Here is a 27,135-nt window from a genome sequence, read left to right on the forward strand (position 1 = left end):
GAGATTTTCGGGGGGGGGCGCTGCATTGGGGCCGACAGGGGCTCTCACGCTCTCACCCCACTGATACTCAGCAGATGCCGAGTTGAAGTCGCTCGCTCGGGAAGCAGCTCAAGACCATCGCCGACGCCCCCCGGCTACTACTACTACTGCTACTGACTCCTCCGTGTGTGCGTGACTGACCGACTGATCAAATGTGGCCTTCCTTGGCCTTGCTTAGCCTTCCTTGGCTTGGCCTTTGTGATGAAGATACACCGCGTCTGGCGGAGAAAACGTTGCTGGGGGTCAGCTAGGAGGACTGCCGAGAAATGCGAGCAATGCACAGTTCAGCCACGGAGCAACACCCTTAGCCAATCTCTTCCATCATCCCCCCCCCCCCCCCCCCCCCCCTTCTCCATCGCACACACTCGCACCGTTTCCCTCGTCTCTCTGCTGCTGCTGCTCTGTTTCGTTTCGGCGTCCAACAAGTACATACTGTAACAAGCACAGTGTTTCTGTTCTGCTCCCCCGGATTTCTCCCAAAGTCCCCAACACGACACGCACGACAAAGACCCACGCCGATTCCTCTCCGGAATGGGCAATTCGTGAGCCCTAGACTCTGAGCCTCGTCCCTCTCCTTCTCTCTCTCTCTCTCCATGTCTATTGTACATGCCCGCCGATTCCCGGTGAGCAGAACGAGGGCGCGACCCTATTAAGGTAATTCGGGAGAATGGCAGACTTGTACGGTAGCAGCAGCAACAACAACAACAACAACAACATCAACAATACCAGCAACAGCCGCAACGGCAACAATAACAACGACAACCTTGGACGTCATCTCCGACCCGACAGACCACCGACTGCCGCCGCCGTCGCCGCCTCTACCACCACCACCACCACCACAACCTCAAACCCGAGTACAACCGTAGACCTGGCAGCCGCCGCCGCAGCTACCACCGTGACAGCCTCCTCAGCCTCGGGAGCCGCAGCCCCGGCAGCCTCGTCGTCCGTATCTCCGAAACCGACCAAGCGGTCCTCGGCAACCACATGCGTCACCTGCCGCGCTCGTAAGGTCCGCTGCGACGGCCGCCGCGACATCTGCAGCAACTGCGAACGCCTCGGCTTCTCATGCACCTACGAGGACCCGACCTCCGAAGCCAACGGCCTCGCCGCCGCCCCGGCCTTTCCCCTGCCGAGACGCCGCGTCCGCCAGGCCTGCCAGAGCTGCCATTCCCGGAAGGCTCGGTGTAGCGGCCACACCCCGGCCTGTGATCGCTGTCGCGCTCAGGGCATCGAGTGCGTCTACCGGGTCTCCAAGCGGACTAGGCTGAGCATCAACCCTCCCGCCAGCCGCAGCGATCACGCTGTGAGATCGCCGACCTCGTCGACCTCGGCTGCTGCCACCAGTCGCGACCACCAAGCCCGTCGCTCACTATCGAGGGATGATGCGGCCCATGATTCCGACGCTGTCGGCGCGGATGCCGTCGCCTCCAACACACCGAGCACGTTCAATCGTGATCTGTACGCTTACTCTCACTCTGACTTCCACTCACACACTCACTCACTTTCTCTTACTCATTCTCACTCATTCTCACCCACTCACTCACATTTTCACTCACTTCCGTCCTCGCTCACTGTCGTCAACTCATCCTCATCAATTACTGATTTTTTTTTTATAAACAGGTCCGCCCCTGATCCCCAGTTCGAGTCTCTCATCAGCCGGGCTCTGGACAATTTCTTCCGCCATGTTCACCACATCCCCATGCTATCCTTTCTCCACCGAGCTTCCCTCATGCAGAGGCATCACGTCGGCGGCCTGGACCGTCCGCTGCTGCTCGCCCTCATCGGCATCACCAGCCTGCTGACCGACTTGGGCCCGGGCACGAGTGATTACGGCGAGAAGTGCGTCGACGAGTCCGAGTCCCTGATCCTCAAGAGCCTCGAGAACGCCTCCACCATCAAGGTCCAGACCCTCGCCCTCATCATCAAGTACCGCATCTTGACCCGTCGTTTCTCGAGCGCTTTCATGCTCGCCGCCACCGCGGCGCGATTCGCCACGGCCCTCCGGCTCAACTACGAGAACCCGGACCTCTGCTTCCTCGCCCAGGAGTCGAGACGACGCCTCATGTGGGCGCTGTTCATGATCGACCAAGGCATGGCCGGCGGGTATCGGGACCTCACCCTGTGGACGCCCGAGACCATTCACATTTCGCTCCCGTGCAACGAGAGAGACTTCGAGTTCGACCTTGCCCCGCCGTCGTTGCGACCGCTGGTCCCAGGCCCGGATGAGTCTGAGAACGACGACATCGGCAGTCTGGCACTTCACGTGCGCATCCTCTGGCTCCGTGGCAGAATCCTCAAGTTCGCCAAGAGGGCCTCCAATTGTTCTCACGAGGATCTCGGGCGGCTCAAGGAGCAGCTGCAGTCCTTCGCCGAGGAGCTCTCCGACTTCGCCGAGCGGTTGCCCGTGTCGTTCCGCTGGTCCGACAACAGCCTACGGCTGAGGGCGTACTCGCCCCGCCTCTGCGTCTTCATCATGATCCACGTCTGGTGGCGGCAGTGCAATTGTGACCTCTTCAGGATAGGCCTGGTTGGTCTCCGCGATTCCGTGTCTCGGTCGGCCGCGGAACGGCTGGGGCCCGAGTTCATCGCCGGATGCCAACGGCAATGCTTCCAACACGCCATGGAAATGTCAAACATGTTCACCTCCATCAAGCAACTGGACCACTACCCCGTTGCGGACTTGGACATGCCCGTCTGCGCCTACCAGTGCATCCGGATGCTGTATTACATCTACCACCTCAACGCGGAAGAGTACGGTCTCACACCGGACATCCTCCGCAAGAAGGCCACCGTCTGCCTCGACGTGACCAAGGGATGCTGTTCTGGAACGGCAGCAGTCTCGATCGTAAGTAGCGTCACCGCATAGCTCAGGCGACTTATTCATCCACTAACAAACCAATTCTACTTTAGCAAGCCGACTTGCAGAGGCTCATGGATCACGGGCTGTCGATACAGGCCACCCCGAGCCGGTTGCTCAGCGAGGAGCCGCAGGACGAGAGGAACGGCAACGGGGCCAAGCGTATCCGCCTCAGCCGCGCGAAACAGGTGCAGTTGGTCGAAGATCCCGACAGCGGTGCGCCCGCCGCCGACGAGCTCACGAACCGACCGTTCGGCATCGGCGCGTGGGAAGACATACAGATGCCCGAGGCCGAGAAGCCGGTCGAGCAGGTTCCCGCACCCCCGCAACAGCCCACCGCGCTTGGCTCGCTCGAAGTCAACAACGCCTTCGAGGGCGCACTCGACAGCCTGGACTTCAACATGGAGCCCATGGGCCTGGACTCTCTAGCATGGTTCTCCAACGAGTGGGCACAGGGAGACTTCCAGGGCGAGTTTTGATCCCTCGTAACAAACGTGTTACACGACCCCGCGTATAAGGTCAGGGCCATTAGCACACATGTTATTATCGCTTCTGGCGGGGGCGAGCGACCCTTTTTTTTTTTTTTTTACCGCTTTACGAGCGAGTACCCCGAAATTCTTTCCCTACCATAAGGGACAACCGAAACTTTATGAGCCTTTGCTCGTTGACCTCAGTGCTGTCTGTTGGCAACGCGAGGAAGAGCTTGGCTACCATCCCATCGACCAAGCCACGGACGATTCGTAGGCTTGGTAGCTGGACCACGTAGACGTCAGTACCTTTGCAGATCGTAGGGCGAATGAACGCTAACCGTTATCCAGATGGTCCAGGAAAAGCATTTACGGACGAAGAACTTTTCCCGTCACACTATTGGAAAGCGGCCAACAAGGAAATCTCCAACTTTGGGGGACCTAGTGTTTAGTCGCCTCTGGCTATATATATGCTACTAGGTAGATGGGCCAGCTAAAAAGATAGATCTGGTATTCACCACATCGTCATTCATCCACAGATGTACATTCTAGGAGTTTATATATGAGGCCAATCCCTTGCAACGTCAAGGCTTGTCGGGATCATCTAGAAACGCCATATACCTCTCCACAATGAAGATATATCCAAAAAAAAAAAAAAAAAGTTATCCACCAGGCGCTACTACTCTGCAGGTTTACACATTGACCGCTGCACAACCGGGACCAACCAACCCACTACCGTCTCTTGATGTCGATATCCAATCCCAGGGGCTTCCTCAGGAAGCCTTCGCTCGTCTCCATGTAATCCTGCCGCAGCTCGACGCGGTACCTCCTCGCCCACGTCGCCACGATCAGCTTCATCTCCATCTCGGCCACGTTCCTCCCCACGCAGGCCCTCGGCCCCGTGCTGAAGGGGATGAAGGCGTTCTTCTGCCTCGCCGTCGGCGACTCCCACCTCTCCGGGCGGAAGTCGTCGGCGTCCGGGCCCCAGATCTCCTTGGAGTGGTGTATCGTGTACGACGGCACGCTGAGGACCGTGCCGGGCGGGAAGTAGTGGCCGCGGATCGTCACGCCGGGCGAGTCGGCCGGGATCTCGCGCGGGAGGCCGATGCCCGAGGTGGAGTGGTGGCGGAGGGCCTCGTTGATGACCATGGCGAGGTAGGGCAGGTCCTTGACCATGTCGTAGGTCGGCACCTCGCAGGTGGCGGGGATGGCGTCGTCGAGCTCCCTTTGCAGCTTCTCGAGCACGCCGGGGGTTCGCGCCGCGTGGTACAGCAGCGCGCAGGACGAGTTGGACGTCGTGTCGCTCCCGGCGATCAACTGGGTCAGCGCCTCGGCCGTGAGCTCTTCCCGGCAAAGCGGCTCCCCCTTCTCGTCACGCCCCTCCATCAGACGCGCCAGCAGGTCCAGACGGTCAACGTCGGGCGGGTTGTCCAGCCTGGCCTTGACGCGGGCGATGGCGATGCCCGCGAGGTTCTGCACGGCCTCCAGGCCCTGGCTGAAGAAGGGGTCCGGGAGGTACTTTGCCCATGGCTTCAGCTCGGGCAGGATCCCCAACGTCGCCGAGACCTCGCCTCTCCTGTTCAGGATCTCGATGGCGGGCGCGTAGATGGGCGGGCTGGTGGGCGACTCGCGCACCTCGGCGATGTCGGCACCGGACTCGAGCATGCCAAAGGGCGCTCCGAAGGCGAGATCGCCGATGATGTCGAACGCCAGGTAGTTGAACCACTTCAGGCAGTCAATGGTGGCGCCGGCCGGGTTGTTCCTGACGAGCTCGTCCCACTTCTTGACAAAGAGCACCAGGTTGCCGTGCATGTACGGCTCGAACTGGCTGATGGACTTGGCGGAAAAGGTGTGCGAGACCATCTTGCGCTTGCGCGTGTGTTCATGGCGGTCCCTGGTGTTGAAGAGACCGCGACGAATGGAGACAAAGGCATCGTAAAAGTTGCTGGTGCGGGGGATCAGACCATTGGGTTAGACTCATGATGGATGCAATCAATGGACGGAGAATGCCAGTAATACGGGATGGACTTGAAAACTCACGCTTTCAGAAAGCCGTTGCCGTGACCGTAGATGGTCTGAATGGCGTCGTCGTCGGCAATGCTCACATGGTTTGGCTGAATTCGGACGACGGGGCCCAGCTTCTTGTGGACTTCGTCGACCGTGAGGTATCTGTTGCCGCGCCGAACAACAGAGAGCAGCCACAAGTTGGTGAATTGCGCCGGGAAGGGGGCCGGTATGTCGCGGATCTGGGCGAACGTGACAAAGTAAGGATAGAGGTAGTAGACCACGATGCCTGCCACCAACAGGACCGGTGCCCAGGGTGAGACGAGGAGCTCAACGACAGCCATTGTCGAGATTTTCTGTAGGGTGCACCTTAAAGTTGAGCAAGACAGCAGCTCCGCAAGAGAGGAAATGGGCTGACAGAGGAAGATGAAGCCGTTCTCATAGAGTAGTCGGCGACGCAGGCGTTTCTCAAACTTGAAGATTAAACTCAGCTGAGAAGTCAGAGAATCAATTTCGAGACAGGGCGGCGGAGCTCTCTTGTACTTTCAGGCTTGCTTGCCCTCTGCTCTGCTCATGCGGGCTCAGAAGAGAGGGAACAGAAATGAAATAGCAAACCGAGACAACGCGCATTAAGCTTTCTTTGGACTCGCTACGGTGGATCTCGCGGGGCCGAGGAGACCGGCCCCCCTTCCCCCCGTCCAACGCCATCCAAGGACCAAGCCCAAAGTCGGAGAACACGCCTCTTGATACAAGGGACACAACGTTTTCTGTCTTAACCCCCCGCGAAACCCCCGCACCCCCGGTACTGCGTCCGGCAATGACGGTCGGTACGGCAGTCATGGTCGGGATCGCGAATCACGCGCTTAGCACGAGGAATGCCCATCCTTTCCGGAATGGACGCCGCTGGCGCTGCCCCTCCAAGTGGACTCACTCGCCCGGGCATCCATCCAGCACGGCTTGGCCGCACGTCATATGCACATCTTCGCGTCTAGACACGGGGCTCAAACACTGCGAGGTGTGAAGACATACGACATACGACATACGGATTCTACAACTCTATTGTACAGACACTAAATGTATTTACGGTATGCCATATCTCCTGCTATGGTGGTGGCCCTTACGGGATTTTTCCAAGGTGCTTCCGAAACGCCAAAAACATAATCGATGCGCTACATGCAGCATGCCTAGATGATGATAAAATGATCAAGATAAAAACGCTCTTGCATAGATGCCAAATCTCCGAGCTCTTCTTCTCTACCACATTAGGTCGCGGCAACGTGCTGCCAAGGTAAACCATCATCGTAGCATGTATGACAAGTCTGGCAGGTTGTGCACAAAATGCTGCACAAGAGCAAACTCCTCGGCGCCATTCCGGGGCTGAGCTGTGAACGATGTATCGGGGCCCGTTCTAAGAGGGGTTTCGACTAGGCCTCCCGCAGATACGCCGGCTTTAACAGAAGTCAATGGCGCCAGCGGGTCCGTGAGGGTCGCCGCGATGGAGATATTTGCTGGTCGCTTCACCGCGGACGCTGGCCTGAAAGTGTATGTTGACGCTGGCGGGCTGGAGGTTCCGCCCTGGCTTTGGGGTACGCCTGCTGCTGCAGGACGAGGTGTGGAGGCGGGGGTGGGGCTGATGACACTGCCAATATCCTCCGGTCCTGATTTGTCGCGGGAATCGTGCTTGTCGTTATTCCCGGCGCCGAGTGCATCGGGATCATGGTTGTTAGCCGTGAAGCTGTCGGATGACGGGGTCATCGTGGCATCGGGTAGCGGGTTGGTCGAGAATGAATCCCAGCTCGTCTTTGGAATAGATGTAGAATCAGTGGCTTCGGCCGTCGTTGGCGAAACCATGTCTCCCCACTCGTCGTCTTCCTCGTTCTCGTCGGCCTCTTCCTCCTTGACGGTTGTCGCGTTTACAACCGGAGGTGTCGGCGCCGTCGGTATCATAAACGCCGGCAACGAAGCGTGAGATCTGGGCTTATTATCGAACCCAGTGAACGCGAGGGGTAGCGGTATTCGGGGGGCCGGAGGCTTCGATGCCTCTCCTTTTGTTTCTGCTTTCGTGCCGCCGCCGTCTGCCTCGTTACTCCAGCCGAAAGTTGCATTACCTTCCCACGTGCCGTTCGGTCTTGATGAAAGTGGCGTGTTTCCCGCTGAGCTAGGCACCATGGGAGCTGTCGATAAAGAGGGTAAACCGCCTATTGAATGTGTCGGTCTATGGACCGTCGCCTTTAGCTTCTGCTTGCGACCAAATACCCTGTCGAGATCGACAGGGGATGCCGCCGTGGTTGCGTCCCAACCAAAACTCTTGCCGCCGCCTGCATTTCGCGTCGATCCCCTACGGAAGGCTCGCCCGCCGAACGAGTCTTCTTCTATCCAGCGCCGGACGGTTTTCAACGTATCTTGGCGCAGCGTCGAGTTTGTCCAGTTGATGCGGACGTAGTTTTCGTCGTCGCCCGCATTGTGTTTGCGAAGGGATTCGTTCCGGGAAAGTCTGTACCACATCTTGCGCTCAGAAATACTCGTGAAGCTATCGTGGATAATCCGGTCCGGCACATCCTCAGGTAATTCCGATCCATCTAGCGAGGCATCGGGTAAGAGTATGTCGAGTTTGCCAAGGTCGGTCTCAAAAGGGTCGTGGTCTGGCCGTATTGGTTTGTCCTGCTCGTCGACGTGTCCCGCCACTTCGTTACCGTTCTTGGGCAAATTGTCTGGGTCCGACTCTGTCGAGATTCGGGGAGGCGCCGCCTTCTCGGTCTCTGGCAAATCGTCCACTTCAGTAGCCCGATCCCGAGCCTCCTGCACGGTCGCCTCGAGCTCCCGACTTGTGCTGCGCCGTGCTACTATCAACTCGGGTGTTTTTATTGTTCGCTTTGCTATTCCGTCGTACATCCCAACGAGCTCAAGAACCTTGCCTGATACTTTCCTTTGCGACATATTGGGAGCCGCACTGTCTTCTTCGATAGACGTTATGGGAGAGTCAGCATGTCTGGCGTCTTGAGCCTCCTCGTTGTCGTCGCCATCCTCGGATGGTGCCGAAGCGGAGGACGGGCCGGCGTCGCCAGCCTGCTCGTCGACGGCAGGGAAACGGTCAAAGATTGGCGTGTCGCTGAATTGTAGCTGTTCTTGTGTAGATTCGGGGGTCGGTTCGGTGAACTGAGTGGTAATTGGCTCATGTGCGAAGAGGCCTTGTTCCGAAGCATTGAGAGTATTCGACAACCCCAAGCCCACGTGTGCTGGTTCGAGCACGAGTGGTGGCACGTCGGGTATCTGGGGCAGTTGTGCCAGAGGCTCGGGTTCATCCCTCGTGTATGTCGAAACATGATTTGCCCATGGATCCGGCGAAGGCTGATTGGGAGAGGCGGTGTTGGGGGTCAACGTCGGTCTACGGCCCGGCGATGGCGATCTGCTTCGGGGCCATTTGGGGGTGCTGCTCTTTCGTCTGGGCTCGTAGCTCGGTGTCAGGCCCTCGATTGGGGCAGCCTCGTTCCCCCAAGTCCAGGGCGAAGAGTTGCTAGCCTGCCCTGGATCGGGGGAGGCCCAGTCGCCGAAGGCATCGTCATCAAGCCATGCCGAGTGACTGGAGGGTATGTTTAGGTTGTTCGGAGTGGAAAGGAAGGCGGGAGGCGGAGGTTCGAGGATGTCCTTGGAGGGACTGGTAGACGGCGCAGTTGTGGTGTCGGTAGTTGCCCACGGGGAGCCCCATGGATCGTCCATTGCGTGAAACTACAAATCATGTTGTTGATGTAATGCAATCGAGTAAACCTGCGGAAGTCCGCAAGCCGAGAGCGAGGTGGACAGTGAGAGAGAGAAGAATCGGTGCGACCGAATGCCTAGTTAGCCATGGTTTCGTTATCGTTGTCGTTGTCGTTGTCGTTGTCGTCTCGACGGTGATGATGGACGACGACTTGACTCGATTGATCGTGAAGGGCGTTGCCGAGATTGAAAGCAGTTCGAGCAGAACAGATTAGGCCAGAACAAAGAAAGAACCAAGTTGATTCCGTGACGGAACGACACAGAGATACAAGTGTGAACGAGAATGGAGCTGTCTCAATGGGTGGATGGATGGGTGCGCTAGTATCGGCTCGGAATTCGAGAGTCGAACAAGCTTCGTGACGGGCAAAAAAAGATACGATGGAAAAGCAGGGGGGAATGAACGGGTTCCAGTGGTCAATGGAGATGATGGGACATCAGACTGTCGGCACGTCGGGGCTCCAGGGTCGCATATCAGATTCCGGACGTGTCGGGAGAGCGTCCGTGCACGCAAGGAGCTGCTTCGCTTTCCGTCAACTTCAACTCACTACATGTCTGGAATTGGAGCTTGGCAGTGTTGAGTGGGCCTCGGATGGTTGCAGCTGCGACCCCCGCCTCTGAAAACAGAGCTTTCAGCGTCCGTCGTGCCCTGAGCAACACCTAAAAGGGTAAGGTAGAGTACCTTAAGTTAGGTAAAGTAGGGTACCTACGCAGAAGTAGCCGAGGTTTAGCCACGCTTCCTCTGATAAGGCTTCGGATAAGGAGCCTCCGAAGTGAGATGGTAGGATAAGATAAGATGATGGACCCGCACTTCTTTCCCTCGCCGATGACGGCATGTGAGTGAGTGAGAGAAGTGAGGGTGTTGGAGGGGCAGCTCAAGGAGGGGGAAAACGGAGGGAGAAAAAAGGTGGTGAGGGAGGAGAGGATAGAATTTTTCTAGAATGTATCAAAACCAGTTGATCTGCACGCTGCGAAGAATAAGAGACAAGCAAGCACTAGCATCTGATTAAGAGAGGCAAGGTTTCGCATTCCCGTACCTTTAGGGTGCTTACCAACCACGGAATCGAGAGACACTGGAGGGACTGGAGGCGCTGGCCGAGTGAGTGGAGAACATGTCCGCGCTGATTTCAAATGAGTCGGACTTGACTTGCTCTTCGACCTCAACTTTGACTTGACGATCCCCGGAGTCTGCGTTTGTTTTGCCTCGCCTCAAATCTTCTATTGAGAATTTTGAAACAAGTCTTCTGCGTCCTTTTTTTTTCTCTAAGAACCAAGAAGAAGAAGAAAACAAGATAAACAGCCATGTCACTCTCCAAAGTGAAGCACATTGTGCTGGTATGACCCCTCAACACCAAACCCCCCCCTTGTTTTTCTCACTTGCACGACCATCAACGCCAACTGACTGACCAAACATTCTAGGTTTTGTCGGGCAAAGGTGGTGTCGGAAAGTCCTCGGTGACGACGCAGCTTGCTCTGTCCCTTGCGCTGGCGGGACACTCGGTGGGCGTTCTCGATGTCGATCTGACGGGCCCCTCGATCCCGCGCATGCTGTCCATCGAGGCGGAGAAAGTGAAGCAGGCGCCCGGGGGCTGGCTTCCTGTGCCGGTGCACGAGGCTGTCGAGGAAAAGGGTATCGGTTCGTTCCATGCCATGAGTCTCGGGTTCCTGCTGCCCAGGCGAGGCGACGCCGTCGTGTGGCGTGGACCCAAGAAGACGGCCATGGTCAGGCAGTTCCTCACGGACGTCCTATGGGACGAGACGGACTACCTGCTCATCGACACGCCCCCGGGCACCAGCGACGAGCACATTTCTCTGGCCGAGACGCTCCTCCGCGACGCCCGCCCCGGCCAGGTAGCCGGCGCCGTCGTCGTCACGACACCCCAGGCGGTGGCGACGGCGGACGTCAAGAAAGAGCTCAACTTTTGCGTGAAGACCGGTATCAAGGTCCTCGGCGTCGTCGAAAACATGAGCGGCTTCGTCTGTCCGCACTGCTCTGAGTGCACCAACATCTTCAGCTCCGGCGGCGGAGCCGTCATGGCGCAGGAGTTTGGCGTGCCTTTCCTCGGCACCGTCCCCATCGACCCCCAGTTTGGCGAGCTGGTCGAGTCCGGCAGGAGACCAGAGTACCCTCAGGGGACCCAGGTTCATGGGCATGACATGAGCAAGACCGAGACGGGGAGCGACGGTCAGTCCAAGGGCGACACCCTTGTCGAGAAGTACCAGGACTGCTCGCTGTCTCGCATCTTCAACGACATCACGACGCAGTTGACGAGCACTGTCGAAAGCCAAGCCCAATCATGAGCTGGAGATAACCTAGACGCGGGCGCTTCCGATGCTTTCTCTTTCCCCTGCAGCCTGCCACTCCCACGAGCTTCGGAGGCACCGGCCGTCATCCAAGGTAGTCTAACAATTCCATCAACGACACGAAGATACGAAATCGCGACAGCACATGGCCTTAAGTTGCTTGCTGCACACGAGTTCGACTGTCCTGGGCGCGCACGAGTGGTGCTGAAGAGTGCTGGAGAGGAGCACCTGCGACGCGGTGGTCAACAAGCATCGCGATGTTGCTTCGCTTCAGGACGATTCACTTGGCCTGGCTCCGCTATTCTCTCAACGGCGACCGATGTACGGCCCAGCAGTCGATGCAGACGAACGCTGCCACGGCACGTGAGGGCGGCTCGAGATTGACGGACTCACTGAAGTGCCCCGCGGCGGTACCTGAACTGCTTGTACCTACCTACCTACCTACTAGGTACAATAGGTATCTCGCCCCAAGCCGCAGCGCAAGCACAATTCACCGCATGTATTTATTGCGTGGACACATAGATAAGCTAGAATGGAGAATGAATCCTGCAACATGGTCAGTTCTCATAGTCTACAGAAAATCACTCGTAGACCAGACCAGACGACACCGAATGTCTATCTTTGGATGGCGGATCACCCCTCATGCTATGCATTGCGGTGTTCTGTTTCCCTGGGGTTCCGGGGCGTGGCTTGGTGGAAAAAATGACGTCTCGCTTCTATTCTTCAGCGACGCACACCCCTTGCAGTGTGCGCGCGCGCCTAATTGACCGCACAGAGCTCAGAACCTTATCCAGGAGGAACCTACGTCCTTGTCTTTCTGCTCTGCTCTGTAGCGTACCCGCTCTCTTCCGAAGACCGCTGCCCACCGCTACGAACGCTATCCAGGCTGCAGGACTACTTTATGGGAAAGGCGTGAAGGTATTGACCGGGAAGATGGTGATTGTTCGTTACCCAAGGGGGTTGTGTGCAGCAGAGAAGCCGGTGATGAAGGGCCGTTCAGACGTCTTGGGCTAAGCTCACGAACGAAACGAGGTAGGTACATGGGACGATGTACCTCTTCTCTTTAGGGATGGATACAGCGATGCACCTTGACCAGCTCCAGGCGCGCTTTGGGCTGAAATTTGGAGTGGAGAGCCCGGGGACACCCACCACCGCAACTTGCCAATCGCCCGATTTGCAGAAACAACTTTTTTTTATACCCACCAGACATTGGAACCCCCCTCCCCCTCCTCCACCGGTCAGAACCACAGCAACCGCTAAACCACAACCACAAACCACGACGATACACCAGAATCTCGTCTCGAGCTTCAAAATTGGCTTCTTTGGGCCTCTTTTTTCTTGCCGCTTTTCCCTCCGTCTTTCAAACCCGAACCCCCACCCCCCCTTCACCCCCTCCTCGGTTGTGCAACGCGCAAAACTCTCGAATCCTTTTTTTTCCCATGACCTCTACCGTCACAACCACCACTACACCACACCAGACTTGACCAGCACTTTTGCAACAGTGATCCCGCACTTTACCTGGCGGCTCAGCTTGCTGCTCCTCGCGAACACCGCGAACACCGTCGATTCCTGGCCGTCTATGAACCAAGTCGACCTTCTCCGCTTCCTCTCCAAACCCGCAAAGTAAGCCCGCCAAATCTCCCCTCTCCTCAAACGATCACAATGCCCGAGAGATTCTGGGCGCAGACACACGCTTCCTACCTCTTCATGAACATGTTGATAGAAGACTCTGTCACGTCGTCATGCTGGCGCATTCTGCTAACCTAACCCCCTTCTCAGGCCCAGATAACACCTGCTTAAACGCCAGGCAAAACAAATCCCACTTCGATATACACAACCGACGAGTCTACAGCGCTCTTCTCCGCCCTCCCTCCTCGAACTCTCGATCGCGCAGATAACCTCGTCTGCTAGGTCCGATACTCCACCACAGGTATCGGTGTCTGCCAGAGCGAGGCCCACCAGTAGAGACACAATTCCGGTCCTTAGGGTCATCTTCATCCCCCTTCAAGCCCGGCCTCCCTAACGTCCTTTCGAGAGACGTTAAGACACCCTCCGAATCCTGTTTGCTGCTGGCTCCGCCAGCCTCCACGAACGTCCACCCTCCTGTGGGCCTACTCTCTCAAACGGACGCCGCAAAGTTCGTTTGAGCGGTAGCTAGTGTCCCGCGGACTTCTAGCCCGGATACCGACCCGACCCTTTTCGTCCGACCAACCCCCATACTCTCGTGAGTTTCCCGGGTCGCGCCCTGTAAGCCAGTCCAGCAGAAGATGGTCAACCCCTCGGTCCCCAACGACTACGCCCTCTCCCCGGCTGAGGCGACTCCTCATCTGACCATCAATCACGATGTGGCCGCCGACCTAGACTCGAGCAACGCCTTTGAAGGTTTGTCCGCCTGCTTCTTCCTTACCGAGTTTCGGCCTCGCTCCCGTCACCTGCTGACAACCATGCTCTTCACCCTTCAGGCCCCGAGAAGCTCCTCGAAGTCTGGTTCGCCCCCGGCCCGGAGTCGCTCCCTGCGAGCGCCCAGCCCAATGGACTGAAGGCCGTCTCCGCCGACACCTGGGTCACCATGCTCGACATGGTCAACTGCAAGATCCTCTCCGTCCTCGAGTCCGAGTCCGTCGACGCTTACCTGCTGTCCGAGTCCAGCTTGTTCGTCTTCCCCCACAAGCTGATCCTTAAGACGTGTGGTACCACCACGCTGCTGCTGGGTCTGCAGCGCCTGCTCCACATCGCCGCCGAGCACGCCGGTTTCCCGTTCCACAAGGCTGAGAACGCGACCGATGTCAAGGCTGCCGCGACCCCCTACCGTGTCTTCTACAGCCGCAAGAACTTTTTGTTCCCCGATCGTCAGCAGGGTCCTCACCGCAGCTGGAGGTCTGAGGTCAAATATCTGGACGACCTCTTTGAGGGCGGCAGCGCCTACATGGTTGGCAAGATGAACGGCGACCACTGGTACCTGTACATAACCTCGCCCAACCAGACGTTGACCCCCCCTCGGACTCCGGACGAGAAGGAGGCGGCTCTTGGGGAGTCCCCCTCCAAGATTCCCACTGGCAGCGTCGCCAGCTTTGGTAGTGGCATCGAGGAGCGCAGTGACGAGACTCTCGAGATTCTCATGACCGATCTCGACCCCGAGAATGCGAAGCAGTTCTATTTGTCGCACGCGAGTGCGGTCGCCACCGACAAGTCGCATCTTTCGCAGACCCAGGCCGCTCGAGATGACGCCCACCAGAGCTTGGGTGACCTGTCTCGGGTCCCCGACAAGGCGGGCGATGAGCATGTCGACGTCTTTGAGAACACGTGCGAGTCGGACCTCAACGACGGCGAGCGTGCCACGACCGAGGCCTTGACGACCGAGGGCCACGCCATCGGTACCGTCGTCTCCGAGGGCTGCGGCCTGTCCAGTGTCTATCCCACCAGCAAGTATCCCGGTGCTCGCGTCGATGCGTACCTCTTCAGCCCCTGCGGCTTCTCCGCCAACGGCGTCGTTCCCGCCGTGACGGTCGAGGAGGATGCCTCCAAGAGCGAGAAGGGCGGGAACGCCGCTCACTACTTCACGGTCCACGTTACCCCTGAGCCCAACTGCTCCTTCGCCTCCTTCGAGACCAACGTCCCTGGAGGCCAAAGCGGCCGCACCACGGCCGAGATCATTGAGCACGTTGTCGATATCTTCAAGCCCGGCCGCTTCAGCGTCACACTCTTCGAGGCCAAGGGCAAGAGCGCCAACCCCTACGGAATGGGCGACCATGCTTCCCGCACGACCGCCGCCCAGCGCCTCGTTGATCCTGTTCGTGGATACCGTCGCATTGACCGGATCGTTCACGACTTTGATGACTACGACCTCGTGTTCCGTTTCTACCAAAAGGAGGACTGGGCGGGCGATCGTGAAGCCCGCCTCGGAGAGCTGATGTGAACCGACCTCGAATTCGGGGAGTAAAACGACATCCATCATCTTCTAACAGGTTTTCCTTCCGATTTATGTGAGCACCGTTGGCTTGGGTCCAATGGTTCCCTGCCAAATTGCGCCATCGTGGATGCCACGAATGGATTCCGTCACCGAGCGAGGCTCTTCTCTCGTTCATCGACAATGTCTGCTTTCAGCAAGTGGCACATTTCCCTTTGGATAAGGCTATCCCGTCAATATACATTGATTTTGAGTTTTGAACTTATCCTACAGTGTTTCCAACACTACGTGCCCACTCTTCGTGATCGCATACCGGCTTTCTCGACGTGGCCATCACACAGTGAACCTCAGAATTCATCAATTGCTTTCAGGCCCTGCACTATGGCAGAGAGGTTGGTCCTGCCCTGTGTTGGTGGGCTGGGAAGTACGGTCATTCCACCAGGAGTTGCCTACCAGCCTCGTGTAGCCATCAACATGTGTCGTGAGATAGAGTAGCATGCTCTCTGGGAAACCCTTAAAAGAGGTTCGGAGGTTGGCTGGACTACCACCAACCACCAAACGCCCCTCCCGGCCAGCCCACGTCCTGTCTCGGCGGCCATGGCCAGGAATGCAGGAGATTGATCGTCGGTTCAAGTTCCAACATTGCTTTAGTTCGTCCGCCGACCCGCCAGAGTATATTCTTGCCCCTCCACCTTGTCAAGCCGCTGGAATGCTGGAAGCCCACCCGCCACACAAACGAGCGCCGACAGCCATCGCAAAGGTGACCAGCCATCTCGAACCAAGTGATATATGATGCTCTATTGTAGGACCTCTTGTTGTTGAAAGGATTGATGGGCAAGCGGCAACCGTGTATATCCCCAATACACACACAGACACACACACACCGGCAGACACATCACATCTACGGCATGGCTCCTCCTTCCAAAGGCGAGGACACGGTCAGTGTCATCGAGTCGCTCGAGACCAAGTCGTCCATGTCGGGAAGTGACGTCTCGACCAAGTCTCCTCCGAAACCTCTCCCCATCCTCCTGATTGGCGTCATGTTCCTCCTCATCGTCGCCTCCGGGGGAGGTCTGTGTCTGTCTGCTCTTCAGTTCCGGCCGTCCAAGACGGGAGAGCGAGACTGTCTGAGTCAAAGCTTCATATTGTTCGCTGTGAGTACTGAGTAGCCCCGCGCGGGTGGAAGCAATTGTGGCTTACTGGAATGCGCCCTGACCGATGCTCTCACTCCCTTCACAGTCCATGATTTCCCCCGCCTACGTGGTGCTGCACATCATTGTCTCGTTCCGGAACTACCAAGTGGTGAGGAGACAGTCACTGCAGTCACCCCTGGTATCCGGGGCCGTCATCGTCGCTCGAATTGGACTCCTCCTTTGGATCCCGGCCACGATCCTCTCCTCGATAGCAATGTCACGGTACCCTGGCTTCGTGACCCAAAGCCCGATCACTGAGCTGAACCTGGCCGTCTCTGCTGTCGGGATGTAAGTCTAAGCCTAATCATCCCGCCGTGGGCAACGTCACACATATTTCGTCGGTACTGATTGGTCCTTCTCAAGTACGGCCAACACTATCATCATTCTGGCCCTCGAGATCGCATCCCACCCATTCGAGCTACCCTGCTTCCACCGACGGAACACGATAACATGCCTCGTCAGCGCCTTCGAGAAGGACCTCAAGGAGGAAGAGGAGGCCAAGCCCCCGAGCCGCCCAAATAGCCGCCCGCCGACGCCTCCCGCCTACTACTACTTCCCAGCCAACCACCGGCACACCATCCCGGCGCCGGCGCGTGCCAAACTCGTCCGCAAGGCCAGCTACCCCCGCCGCCACGAGCAAATCCCGCCCGTGCCGCCCATCCCGTACCCGCACCCGGACTCCCTCGGCATCATGCTCCCCATCCCCGAGCCGCTGCCCCCGCTGCCGGAGCTCGCGACGACGCCGACGCCGGCCATCAAGGTGACTCCCGCCACGGCGCCGGCCTGTCTGTGCCCGGGAAACGGGAGGCTTGCGCCGCCGCCGCCGCCCCCACTGAACAAGGATAAGCCGTGTCCGCCGCCGCCCGGGACGGCGTGGGCCAAGGACTGGGAGCAGCTCGCCGTGGACGCCGGCGTGAGACGGAACGGCTCGCTGAGCGACTACGGGTCGACGGTCGGAACGGATACGCTCGACAGCAGGTTTGAGGTGCCCCGCGTCGCGTTGAGGCCGCCTCTGCCTTCCATCATTGTCACGCATAGTCCGGAGCCGGTGTGATGACGCCGTGTGTGCGTCCGCGTGTGTGTACGTGTGTGTGTGCTTTATTGTTGGATGGACACTTGGGACATGACGAGGTTATGGGTTACGAAAAGACGAAGCGCTGATTTCTTATTTCTTTTGTACTTACACATATCACCTTACTGGACCATTTCTTTTGTTACAATTCTCAGTCACCATTTCTCACTCTAAATCCATTCCCAACGTGATCGGCATTACTCCGCATCCTCGGGGCTGATCTCACCATGACACCCGCCCTCCCAATGCCATCTAGTGTCTTGGCTCCGTATCTCGCATAGGTTTTGGGATCATCGACTCCGCCCCCCCTTTGAACCAGTCAACGCCTCCACCACACCCCCTCTTGGCTTCGTTTATCGTATTCATGCAGCATGAGATCTGTGTCTGCCTGCACGTGTGCCCGAAGGAATCAGCCCTGGGGCCATGGACATCGTCTTGCGAGGCGTGGCCCAGATGCCTCGTTCGGTGAATGACACGGTGCACCTGGGGATATCATTGAAGAGCTGCGGACCTCGGATTAGCATTGGGATGCCGGATGCGCCCCGGCAGGGCGGACTCTGCTTCACTCTTACACCAGATGATCCTCGAGAAGAGAACGCCCACGTCATATCCATCCGATAAGAAGTCAGTTGTATAAAGTGAGGCTTGGGAAGTGAACAAACGTCCCTATCCCAGCTGACTTGTCCGTCCCAACTTCTCAACGATCCCTTCACACACACTGCACAGCTATCGTGTCCGACGATACAAACCACACGCTCAACACTAACTATCGAGTCTAAACTACGAAACAAAAACCAATGAGGGCCCAGAACGTACTGTTGATCTCCGTCGGCGCGTCCGCTACCGCTCCACCAACAGCCACGATATCCTCAGGCTTGGTCCAGGGAGCCTCCACAATCCTGCCCAGCGCAGCATCGACGGTGAACAGGTTCCTGGGAATCCCCTACGCCATTTCGCCTCGTCGCTTCTCTCTCCCCGAACCACCGGCGCCGTGGTCAGAACCGTCTAATGCAACAGCCTTTGGCCCTGCGTGTCTCCAGAGTTTCGGTATCAGTGGTATGCCTGAGAACTGCACTCCTCCTCCGCCTCCTCCTCTTCCTCCTCCTCGTGACATCACGATGCTGATCATGCATCACACACCATCCAGAACTTGGCCCCAGACCCGAACTGCTTCAAGAACTCTTCAACAACCCTCCGCCGCCTGAGAGCGAAGACTGTCTGAGCATCAACGTCTTTGCCCCGGCAAGCCCCTCCGCCTCCGCCGGCCTCGCCGTTCTGGTCTTCATCCCCGGCGGGGGCTGGCAGCTGGGCCACGGCAGATCGGACCTCTCCGCCTTCGCAGCATACGAGAACATCATCTCCGTGACCTTGAACTACCGCACAAACGGTATATATCCCTCTTTTGTGTCCCGCCCCGGCTCAACTGGTTTCAGGACTGACAAACGCAGTCTTCGGTTTCCCTTCGTCTCCCGACATCCCACTCTCCGAGCGCAATCTGGGCCTCCACGACCAGCGCCTCGCTCTCTCATGGATCCAGGAAAACATTGCCTCCTTCGGCGGGGACCCGTCAAAAGTCACCATTTGGGGCGAGTCCGCTGGGTCTCTCTCCGTAGACAACCACCTGAAAGCCTACGCCGACGACCCCTCGCCGCCGTTCCGCGCGGCGGTCATGTCGAGCGGGCAGACGAGCTTCGGGCTCCTGGCCATTCCCTCCGCCGCCGGCGACGAGGCGTGGGTGGGCCTATCTGCGGCGGCGGGGTGCGGCAACGCAACGGACGGGGTTCAGTGCATGAGAGACGCGTCCGCGGAGACGCTGCTTTCTGCCATGCGCGACCATCGAATCTCGTTCACGCCACAGGTTGACAACCTGACCGTCCCCGGACGGCCCGGAGAGCTCTGGAAGAACGGGCAGGTCGCCAAAGTCCCGATCCTGACGGGGACTGTGGCGGAGGAGGGACGGGGCTTGGTCAACGACCGAGTCAACATGACGGCGTTCCTGGACGCCTACCTCCCGCCTCTCCTCGTTCCAGAAGAGGCTCGCGACGCGATTGTGTCCGTCTACCGTTCCGACCCGAAGCTCGCCTCCGACTTTGACGTTGCCGCGGCCATCTACACGGACTTTCTCTGGTCCTGTGTGCGTTCCCGTCCCCCTCCCTGTCCTCTCCTCGGTGAGGTTCCGTGCTAACAGGCAACCCGCAGCCCCAATCCATCCTGGCCGCGACGGCAGCGTCGAACAACATCTCAACATGGCGCTACCACTTCAATTCCTCGGTCCTCAATCTCTTACCCGACGAGTACGCCTGGCTGGGGAAGTTCCACGGCTCGGACCTCATCCTCCTTTTCTCCGACCCCGAGACCACGCCCTTCACGCCTCAGTCGTACGCGGTGTACGAGTATTTCAGAGGGGCCATTGCACGGTTCGTCAAGAACCCCTTTGCCGGGCCGGGCTGGCCGGCCGTAGGGTCGGCGTATGCCCCGCTTGACACCGCGGTCTTGGGAGACGTGGGGAATGTTCCTGGCGTGATGGCACTGGCTGATGTCACCGCTGTTGATCAGAGATGCAGGTTGTATGAAGAGTTCTGGCCGTTGCTAGAGGTTGGTTCCAGCTCAGCGCCTGAGTAGTAGCGTTGTTTTGTATATAAATCTAAAATTATTGGCTTTTCAATTATGTCTTGGTCATGGTTTCCGGAGGTGGGCAATGTACTGAATCTGATGAAACAAGCATTGAACCTGATGAACAAACGCAGGCGTCGATTCTTCAGAGTCAGAAGTACATCAACCCTCTCCCAAGCCTTTCGGCCATCAGCTGTGAGGTCTGCGAGCTGCTGCATGTACTCACGTGCCCCTTGCTCTCCGTGGCCTTTCGGTGTCCCGGTTCTGACATGATCCCAAGACGCCAAAAGCTCGCTCCTTCGGCGGTCCCCAGCTGCTGATGTTCCGTCACCATAAATCACGACACAACCCTCACGGCACTCCCGACCTCGCCCTTCTCGACGCCCTCGACCCTCGGCCCGACCTTCCTCCAGATCTCCTCGGCGACCTCCTCGACGCTCGCGCCAGCGTCGACGACGACCAGATCCTCCTCCTCCTGCCGGAACTCGCGGTCGACGCGCCCCTCGTCGCCCAGGCCGCCGTCCGGCCCGACGCGGCCCAAGCTCAGGCCCCAGAACAGCTCGCGTACGCGGCGCTGGAACTCAGCTTTCTCGTACACCTCGCCGCCCCAGCCGCCGCGCTCGCGGGCGACGGCCTCCTCGAGGTCGAGGAAAAGCACGAGGTCGGGCCGCGGCAGTCCGAGCTCGGGCTGGCGCGCCCAGTGCAGGGTCAGGCGCGGGTTCTGCTTGGCGGCCGAGTAGACGATGCCCGAGTGGTAGTACCTGTCGCAGATGACCGTCGTGCCGGAGGCGAGTAGAGCTTGGATGTTTTTGCTGGGAGGGCCGTCAGTGTGGTGAGACAGAAAAGAGAAGGCTAGAGGGAAGGGGGGGTGGGACTTACACTGCTTCCCATCTGTTGGCGCTGAAGAGCAGGTGGATGACGTGGTCTTCCATCTCAACCGAGCTCTTGAGGTAGGCGTCAATCATTTGGCCAATGGGCGTTGTTCTGTCTGCGAAGAATCCGTCAGTGGAGACGAAACGATATCGGAATGTTTCCGAAACACTGCTATGGAGGAAGAGATCATAAAAGCTCTCTTCCCATTGAAAATTTCGAGAACCCGGTCATGAGAGACAGCATCACACTCACCCGGAAAGCGCATGACCTTGACCTTCTTCCCCAGCTCGACGAACCGCTGCTCGAGCAGCTTCACCTGCGTCGTCTTGCCGCTCCGGTCTAGACCTTCGAGTACGATGAAGGCGCCGCGGACGACGCCGGCGGGCGGCGTGGCGACGGGGGGCTGGTCCTCTCCGGCCGGTCCGCTGCCGGCGGCGGCCGAAGTCGCTATGGCGGCCGTAGCCAGGTCGTTGATCGATGCCATTGGGCCGGAACAAAAGAATCGATGGCTGGTGAACGAACAGAGGTGTTCGGTTTTATGACCTACCCGACGAATTGACGCGTTGGGAGTGCGATATTGACGGCCGGACGATGTGCGCCTGTCCCTGTAGTCAAAAAGTGGTTCGGCTCTGGAAGAGTGCACCGAGTGAGCACCTACCTTAGGTAGTCAAGGTCGGTCAGTTCAGTGGATGATCCCTAGCGGACCGTGTGGGGCACCCGGGACGCCATCCTCGGGCGGGCGGCGGTCACGTGGGAGTGACGGTGATGACTTCTATCGCCAGCAAGGGCATGTTTTGACCGTCCATGTCATTGGCAGTAGATGGACCTAGAAAGGGTAGAGGTAGACCAAAACTGCCCAAGCGCCTTGCTTGGCTCACATTGAAATCCAGTCCTTAATACAGACCGCTCTCCATATGAATCAGACCAGCTAGTGCCGGTGCCAGGTGCACGGCTCATGGCGCAAACAAGCAGAATGTTCAAGTCGGTAGATCGAGATACCAACAGCAAACTCTATTGATGAGGATATCAATAATTGAACCAGCGAAAATAGCAACAGCAATACTCCGACACCAGGTTTGTACAAAATCAATACCCATATCCATTGTTCCTACAGGGTAAGTGTCCGTCCCCCAGGGTTTCCCGTCGCTTCGTCCTAGCCCGTCCATCCAAGAGAAGAAATTCGACCAAGTTCCAACGCCACATGAATCATGAACCCGCCCCGTAATTAAAAGATGGTCAATGGTTGGAAGCCGAAGAAGCAAAATTCAAGCCAAGAGAGCCAATCGAGGCAAACCAAAAATCAAATCATGAGCACTCGGTAACAGCAGGTTCGCTTTCGTCTTTTGCGCTTCCGCTCTCCCACAGCTCAAAACTTTCGCCTGTGCCTTCTATGGGCTCCAACAGCGCCGCCTTGGCTGCTGATTCGGCCGATTTGCCCATGAGCTCGTCGACGACATCCTTTTCTTCGAGTGGCACCGCGAGGGTTTCTGCCTTGGGCTCCGGAACGACGTCATCTGCTGGTCCAGGCAACGCGACCTGGGGTTCCAGTGTCTCCTGCTCCTCGTCTTCGTCGGCGGGGATAATGATGACCGACGACTCGTCGCAGCCAAAGGCGTAGAACTCACTGGCGTCCATCTCGCCCAGTGCTATCCTCTCCTTCTCAAAGACCATATCGTCTTCGTCGGTCCGGCGAGCGGAGCGACGGGCCGACGTCTGGCTCACGTCATCGGCAGGTGGCACGTTCTCCTTGTCGCGGCCCTCTGCTCGGTCCCTACTGGCCTTGCGCTCACTCTCCTCGTCAGAGCTGATGTCGAGGACGCAAGTGCCGTGCTGGAGCATGTTGGTCATTTCCTGCTCGGGCGTGTCCTCGTGGATATCAAAGAACCACGACGCCTTCAGATCAGGCTCCAGCAGATCCTTGGCAGCACTCCGGGAGGACGGGGCAACAGACGAACGGGCGGCATAGCTCGGGATGGTGCCCTTGAGGGCAGCATCGAGACTGAACGGGGCGGATGCGGAGGAGGAGGATGACGACAGGCTGAACAAAGGTGGGTCAACACGGGTGTAGGGGCCGGCGGTTCGACGACGGTTCGAGAGGATGCCGGAGCGCTTGCCACGGGTGGGCGAACGACCAGCGGGGGCCGAGAGCGGGGATGACTTGGCGATAGCCGTGTTGATCTTGGCGGCGGGCGACTTGGGCTGGAGCAGATTGCGATGGCGAGACAGAGGAGGCAGAGGCGGGCGAGCGTACGATGACGAGGCAGGACTTTCGGTGAGGGGTGCAGCCCTGGTTAAGACGAAGGAGGAGGGTTTGAGGGAGTCCTTGGAGGGGTAGAAGCTGTCGGAGCCCTTGGATCGCTTGGAAGAGACGCTGGGATCGACATTTTCGAAGTCGTCTGCGTCTACAATGTCCGAAGCTTTGCGCTTGCCACCCGAAGCAGGCGAAACAGCTATTGTCCACGTCAGCATTGATTCCTGTAGTATTCATGGGCGGGATCTCGAGCGGGTAGTGCTTAGGCTGGGGGTTTTTGGGGCGCATTGGATTGGCATGACGGTGAATCTCGCCGAGTGGGTCGCATGCAGCAGCAGCAACAACAGCAATAACAACAACACACACTGGCGGCTGTCCGGCAGGAGATGGAGTGGAAAATGCGGGCAGAAGGAATGGGTGTGTTTGGTCGCGGGTTTGATCAAACATACCATTCTGTCTGTTCTTGATGCTCGTCAGGTTCTGCAGTCTCGCACCGTCGAGAGGCGCGAATGGTTGCCGTGAAATGGTGGCCATAGTGTGTGGATCGTTGGGGTTGTGCGCGCGAGGGCGAGCGACGAACCGAAAGGGCGCGGGTGCTGGGTGTGGATTTGGCGCGGTGCGATGCGTCGTGTCGTAGTCGCCGTTGTTGTCGTTGTCGTTGTCGTTGTCGTCGGAAATAGGTGCGGCCAGGCAGAGAGGGTTTAGAGTTAGGGGACCAAATCACAACGGTCCAGACTCCTCTTTGATCGACGGTTGACTCGATTCGTGGAGAATGGGGACGTCGGAGACGGGAATCGACGCTGTTGCAGCGAGCGAGAGTGTTGGGTTGACAGGCCCCAGCGAAAGCAAGTCGGTTCCAGACAGACAGACAGACTCAGTGGTGTTGTGGGAGAGTAGAGAACGTGTTCCTGGTTTGCTTGTTTGTTTGTTTGTTTGTTGTTCTCGTCCACGCAGAGGAATCGAGTGGAGTTGGGTTGGCTGCAAGAGGAAGAGAATGACAGAAACCAAGTCGGGAGAGAGCTTGCGTGGGGTGGTGGTGGTTGTGGGAAGGGAGGGACGGGGGGGATAGAGGAAGAAAAGAGGGTGGAAGAGGTGAATGAGAGATGGTAGGGAGCAGGGATCGACGACACCAAGATGTGATCGACTGCTACTGGCGGCGGCGGTAGGCAGAGAGAGAGACAGAGCGCGTGAGAGAGGGGGAGAGAGGGCGCGCGTGCGCACGGAGCCGGGAGGGCGGGGATTGGGACTGGGATTGGGAGGGAACGAGACGGGACGAGATGGCGTGTAAGGTCGGGTCGTTTCTGGGCGGCCAGCGGTGTTGAATGGCGGTCTCGGACTGGGTTGGTCGTGTATCTGTCGTGGTGTGCGTCTCTTGTCGCGGGCGGTGTTGGTCGTTTGTTTGATGCAAGAGGCCTTGTAGCCAAGATGGGTACGAACTGGAGGCACACACTGCTAGATTCACCGGGCAAGGTCGTGCGCAGTGGGATTGATTGTATTCAAGGATGACTGGGATGGATATCTTGAGTGCGTGCGATGGTAGGTAGGCACGGATAGTACAGAGTACGGACAGTAACTAAACGCTTTGCCTTGTCAGCGGGATGAGGGGAGGTACACCGTACGAACGCGATGGGAATGATGCGACGGGAGAGGGATAGATAGGGCAAGGGAGGACGGCGTCCCGGTCCCTTTTGCTTCGAAGGACGGCCAGACGCGGAACACACACGCAAACACGGTGTGGTCTGGGTGGAAACCTGGAAATGGCCAGAGATTATGGAGACGCACCACGAACAGACGTGTCTGGCAGGGGGGGCCGAGAGACTAGGGACAGAACCAAAGCCAGGGCCAGGGACAGGGACAGGGACAAGGCCCAAGGGAGGGGGGATTGGATGCCGGGCAAGGTATGGTATCCGTAAGGCAGGACGGGATGGCAGGGGGTGAGTTGAAATTGATCTGCGAGGCGTTGAACTCTGACGGTGTCTTTACACTCGGCCTTGAGCCTCTACTTAGTCTACGATAAGGTAGTGGTCTAGCTAGGTAAGGTACCTGAGTAAATGGAGATAGGTGTGAAGAGAGTCGCGTGGACGAGCAGGAAGCTAATAATGTCGCTTCGAGTCGCTTCGAGTGGAAGGGAGCGGCACGCTCAGACCTCGGACGGGGAAGGGGGAAGGGACTGTTGTCCACGCACAACAGAGACGGGTGCCGAATTGGGGAACAGCGGCCAGACACATACGGATAGTCGAGTCGAGAACGAACGAGATGAGCCAATGCAGGCAGGAGAGGAGAGACACACTCAGCTGCAGCTTTCCAATTTCTCATCAGCTTTCTCGTCACTGTTCCTTCCCTACCTATTCCAAGTTCCAACGGCACAGACAGAAACGACAAGAGCAGCCGGGAAAAGCGGGGACAATGGGAGACCGACATTCATGCGACGGGCTGCCTGGCGTATCTGATTCGCCGTCGCGAAGTTGGTGCTACTGCAACTTCCTTCTTTTTGCCGCGCCGCTCCACCAATGAGACGCGTCTTAAATAAGCGGGTCTTCTGGGGAGTCTTGTCCAATAGATTACAACCAAGTCACGTCGTGATCACCGTTTCGGGCAAGCGAGAAGCTGCCCGCGTCTCCCAATCGTAATCGAAGCGCGAAATCAATTAAAAGAGAACGAGACATGCGAAACTGTCCATCGTCGTCCGTCCTCCCACCCCGGTTGATTCAAGTGATTAGAGCCCCCCTCCCCGCACCCGTCGGCACCGCTAATGGGCTGTTGCGACGCGAAATGACACCTGCCCAGTGCTCTCCCACCGTAATCCTATGATTGATTCCCATCTCACCAATTCATACGGATACATCCAGAGAGGTTGAAGGATCCGTAGAACCTCCGTAACTCGAGCCAGTCCACCCTTGGATCGACCGGTCTTGGACGCGGTCCCCTCATTCCAATGGTATTGCGTTGGTCGCCCATCCAGACTCCCGCCGGCGCCCATTAGCCGCCCTCACTCAGACACCTGCGGCCTATTCCAATGCAGGGGGGACAAGCTATCCTATGCTGCGAATGCTCGTATTGGAGGTACCTGGTACCCTTCCCCTCTATCGGTACTCAGCTCCTACTTACCTGCTTTTCAGCTTCTGGAAGCTCTCGGGGTTTGCAGTAGAGAAGTGACCTCACAGCACTTGGCTCGTCTTACAACTTCGCCGACGCCCTGCCATCTCCGTCTCCGTCTCCGTCTCAGTCACTAGACAGCTGCCCGCAGTCCCGCGAGAACGGCACGCCAGGTCGCCCATCGCGGCCGGCCAACATCACGCCTGGCCGGGACGCCCTTGGCCTGTCTGGGTCTCCCATCTTGCGGGCCTCCACCTTGTCTGGTCTTCTGGCCGTATGGTCTGTCGGCCCATCAATGCGCCTCAGCTCTCTTCATGCTGACAGCCCTCATTGGTCCTGGATCGTCGACGTGACGCCAGCCTTCAGCTGCCCTTCTCTCCGTACAGCCTGTTGGTCGCGGCCGGGCCACGGCTGCTCCTGTGGCGCCATGATTCGCTGGTCCGGCTGTCTCTATCCTGTCGATGGCCGTTTATCGAGACCTTCGTCGCCACTCATCCACCAGATGGTGGTTATTGCATGATGGTGAGGCACCAAGGCCCCGGCACCACGTCAAGTCCGCTGAGCGGTCGCCGTTGAAGTGTTGCAAGGCAAACTCGTCTTGCCGTCATAGCATCATGGCCTATTCCTCTAGCCTGTCGTCTTGTCTCCAGCCAATTCTCCCACATGGGGCGAGACATCCATCAACGCCATCTTGAGCAGATGCTCC

The 27,135-nt window shown here is 58.1% G+C and overlaps 9 protein-coding genes across 9 annotated transcripts; 5 read left to right on the forward strand and 4 right to left on the reverse strand.

Annotated features, from left to right (window-relative positions):
* The first annotated feature begins 372 nt into the window (after positions 1–372).
* CDEST_04093 (uncharacterized protein) lies at positions 373–4,006 on the forward strand. Its single transcript, XM_062920252.1, has 4 exons — positions 373–1,497; positions 1,660–2,884; positions 2,950–3,664; positions 3,715–4,006. Exons 1-3 carry the CDS (start codon positions 707–709, stop codon positions 3,373–3,375), a joined length of 2,442 nt encoding a protein of 813 aa, XP_062776303.1. The 5' UTR covers positions 373–706; the 3' UTR covers positions 3,376–3,664; positions 3,715–4,006.
* A 1-nt stretch (position 4,007) lies between these two features.
* On the reverse strand, positions 4,008–5,939 carry CDEST_04094 (Putative cytochrome P450). Its single transcript, XM_062920253.1, has 2 exons — positions 5,404–5,939; positions 4,008–5,308 (listed from the first exon to the last, which is right to left on the reverse strand). The coding sequence occupies exons 1-2, from the start codon at positions 5,709–5,711 to the stop codon at positions 4,096–4,098; spliced, it is 1,521 nt and encodes a 506-aa protein (XP_062776304.1). The 5' UTR covers positions 5,712–5,939; the 3' UTR covers positions 4,008–4,095.
* A 479-nt stretch (positions 5,940–6,418) lies between these two features.
* Positions 6,419–9,599, reverse strand: CDEST_04095 (uncharacterized protein). The gene has a single exon (XM_062920254.1). It carries the CDS (start codon positions 9,082–9,084, stop codon positions 6,664–6,666), a length of 2,421 nt encoding a protein of 806 aa, XP_062776305.1. The 5' UTR covers positions 9,085–9,599; the 3' UTR covers positions 6,419–6,663.
* A 447-nt stretch (positions 9,600–10,046) lies between these two features.
* On the forward strand, positions 10,047–11,979 carry CDEST_04096 (Putative mrp/NBP35 ATP-binding protein). The gene is made up of 2 exons (XM_062920255.1): positions 10,047–10,455; positions 10,540–11,979. The coding sequence occupies exons 1-2, from the start codon at positions 10,423–10,425 to the stop codon at positions 11,419–11,421; spliced, it is 915 nt and encodes a 304-aa protein (XP_062776306.1). The 5' UTR covers positions 10,047–10,422; the 3' UTR covers positions 11,422–11,979.
* A 662-nt stretch (positions 11,980–12,641) lies between these two features.
* Positions 12,642–15,585, forward strand: CDEST_04097 (Putative S-adenosylmethionine decarboxylase). The gene is made up of 3 exons (XM_062920256.1): positions 12,642–13,047; positions 13,204–13,806; positions 13,887–15,585. Exons 2-3 carry the CDS (start codon positions 13,692–13,694, stop codon positions 15,338–15,340), a joined length of 1,569 nt encoding a protein of 522 aa, XP_062776307.1. The 5' UTR covers positions 12,642–13,047; positions 13,204–13,691; the 3' UTR covers positions 15,341–15,585.
* Positions 15,586–15,599: 14 nt separating this feature from the next.
* On the forward strand, positions 15,600–17,578 carry CDEST_04098 (uncharacterized protein; the record flags this gene model as incomplete). The annotated part of the gene is made up of 3 exons (XM_062920257.1): positions 15,600–16,485; positions 16,571–16,812; positions 16,888–17,578. The coding sequence occupies exons 1-3, from the start codon at positions 16,162–16,164 to the stop codon at positions 17,576–17,578; spliced, it is 1,257 nt and encodes a 418-aa protein (XP_062776308.1). The 5' UTR covers positions 15,600–16,161.
* Positions 17,579–18,149: 571 nt separating this feature from the next.
* On the forward strand, positions 18,150–20,219 carry CDEST_04099 (Putative carboxylesterase, type B, carboxylesterase type B, active, alpha/Beta hydrolase). Its single transcript, XM_062920258.1, has 4 exons — positions 18,150–18,652; positions 18,744–18,983; positions 19,045–19,730; positions 19,796–20,219. Exons 1-4 carry the CDS (start codon positions 18,394–18,396, stop codon positions 20,216–20,218), a joined length of 1,608 nt encoding a protein of 535 aa, XP_062776309.1. The 5' UTR covers positions 18,150–18,393; the 3' UTR covers position 20,219.
* A 327-nt stretch (positions 20,220–20,546) lies between these two features.
* On the reverse strand, positions 20,547–21,566 carry CDEST_04100 (Putative thymidylate kinase, P-loop containing nucleoside triphosphate hydrolase; the record flags this gene model as incomplete). The annotated part of the gene is made up of 3 exons (XM_062920259.1): positions 20,547–21,021; positions 21,089–21,197; positions 21,335–21,566. 3 exons carry the CDS (start codon positions 21,564–21,566, stop codon positions 20,547–20,549), a joined length of 816 nt encoding a protein of 271 aa, XP_062776310.1.
* A 502-nt stretch (positions 21,567–22,068) lies between these two features.
* On the reverse strand, positions 22,069–24,414 carry CDEST_04101 (uncharacterized protein). Its single transcript, XM_062920260.1, has 2 exons — positions 23,783–24,414; positions 22,069–23,532 (listed from the first exon to the last, which is right to left on the reverse strand). The coding sequence occupies exons 1-2, from the start codon at positions 23,865–23,867 to the stop codon at positions 22,388–22,390; spliced, it is 1,230 nt and encodes a 409-aa protein (XP_062776311.1). The 5' UTR covers positions 23,868–24,414; the 3' UTR covers positions 22,069–22,387.
* Positions 24,415–27,135: the final 2,721 nt, after the last annotated feature.

The sequence above is a fragment of the Colletotrichum destructivum genome, chromosome 3 (assembly GCF_034447905.1).
Source record: "Colletotrichum destructivum chromosome 3, complete sequence".
NCBI lineage: Eukaryota > Fungi > Ascomycota > Sordariomycetes > Glomerellales > Glomerellaceae > Colletotrichum > Colletotrichum destructivum.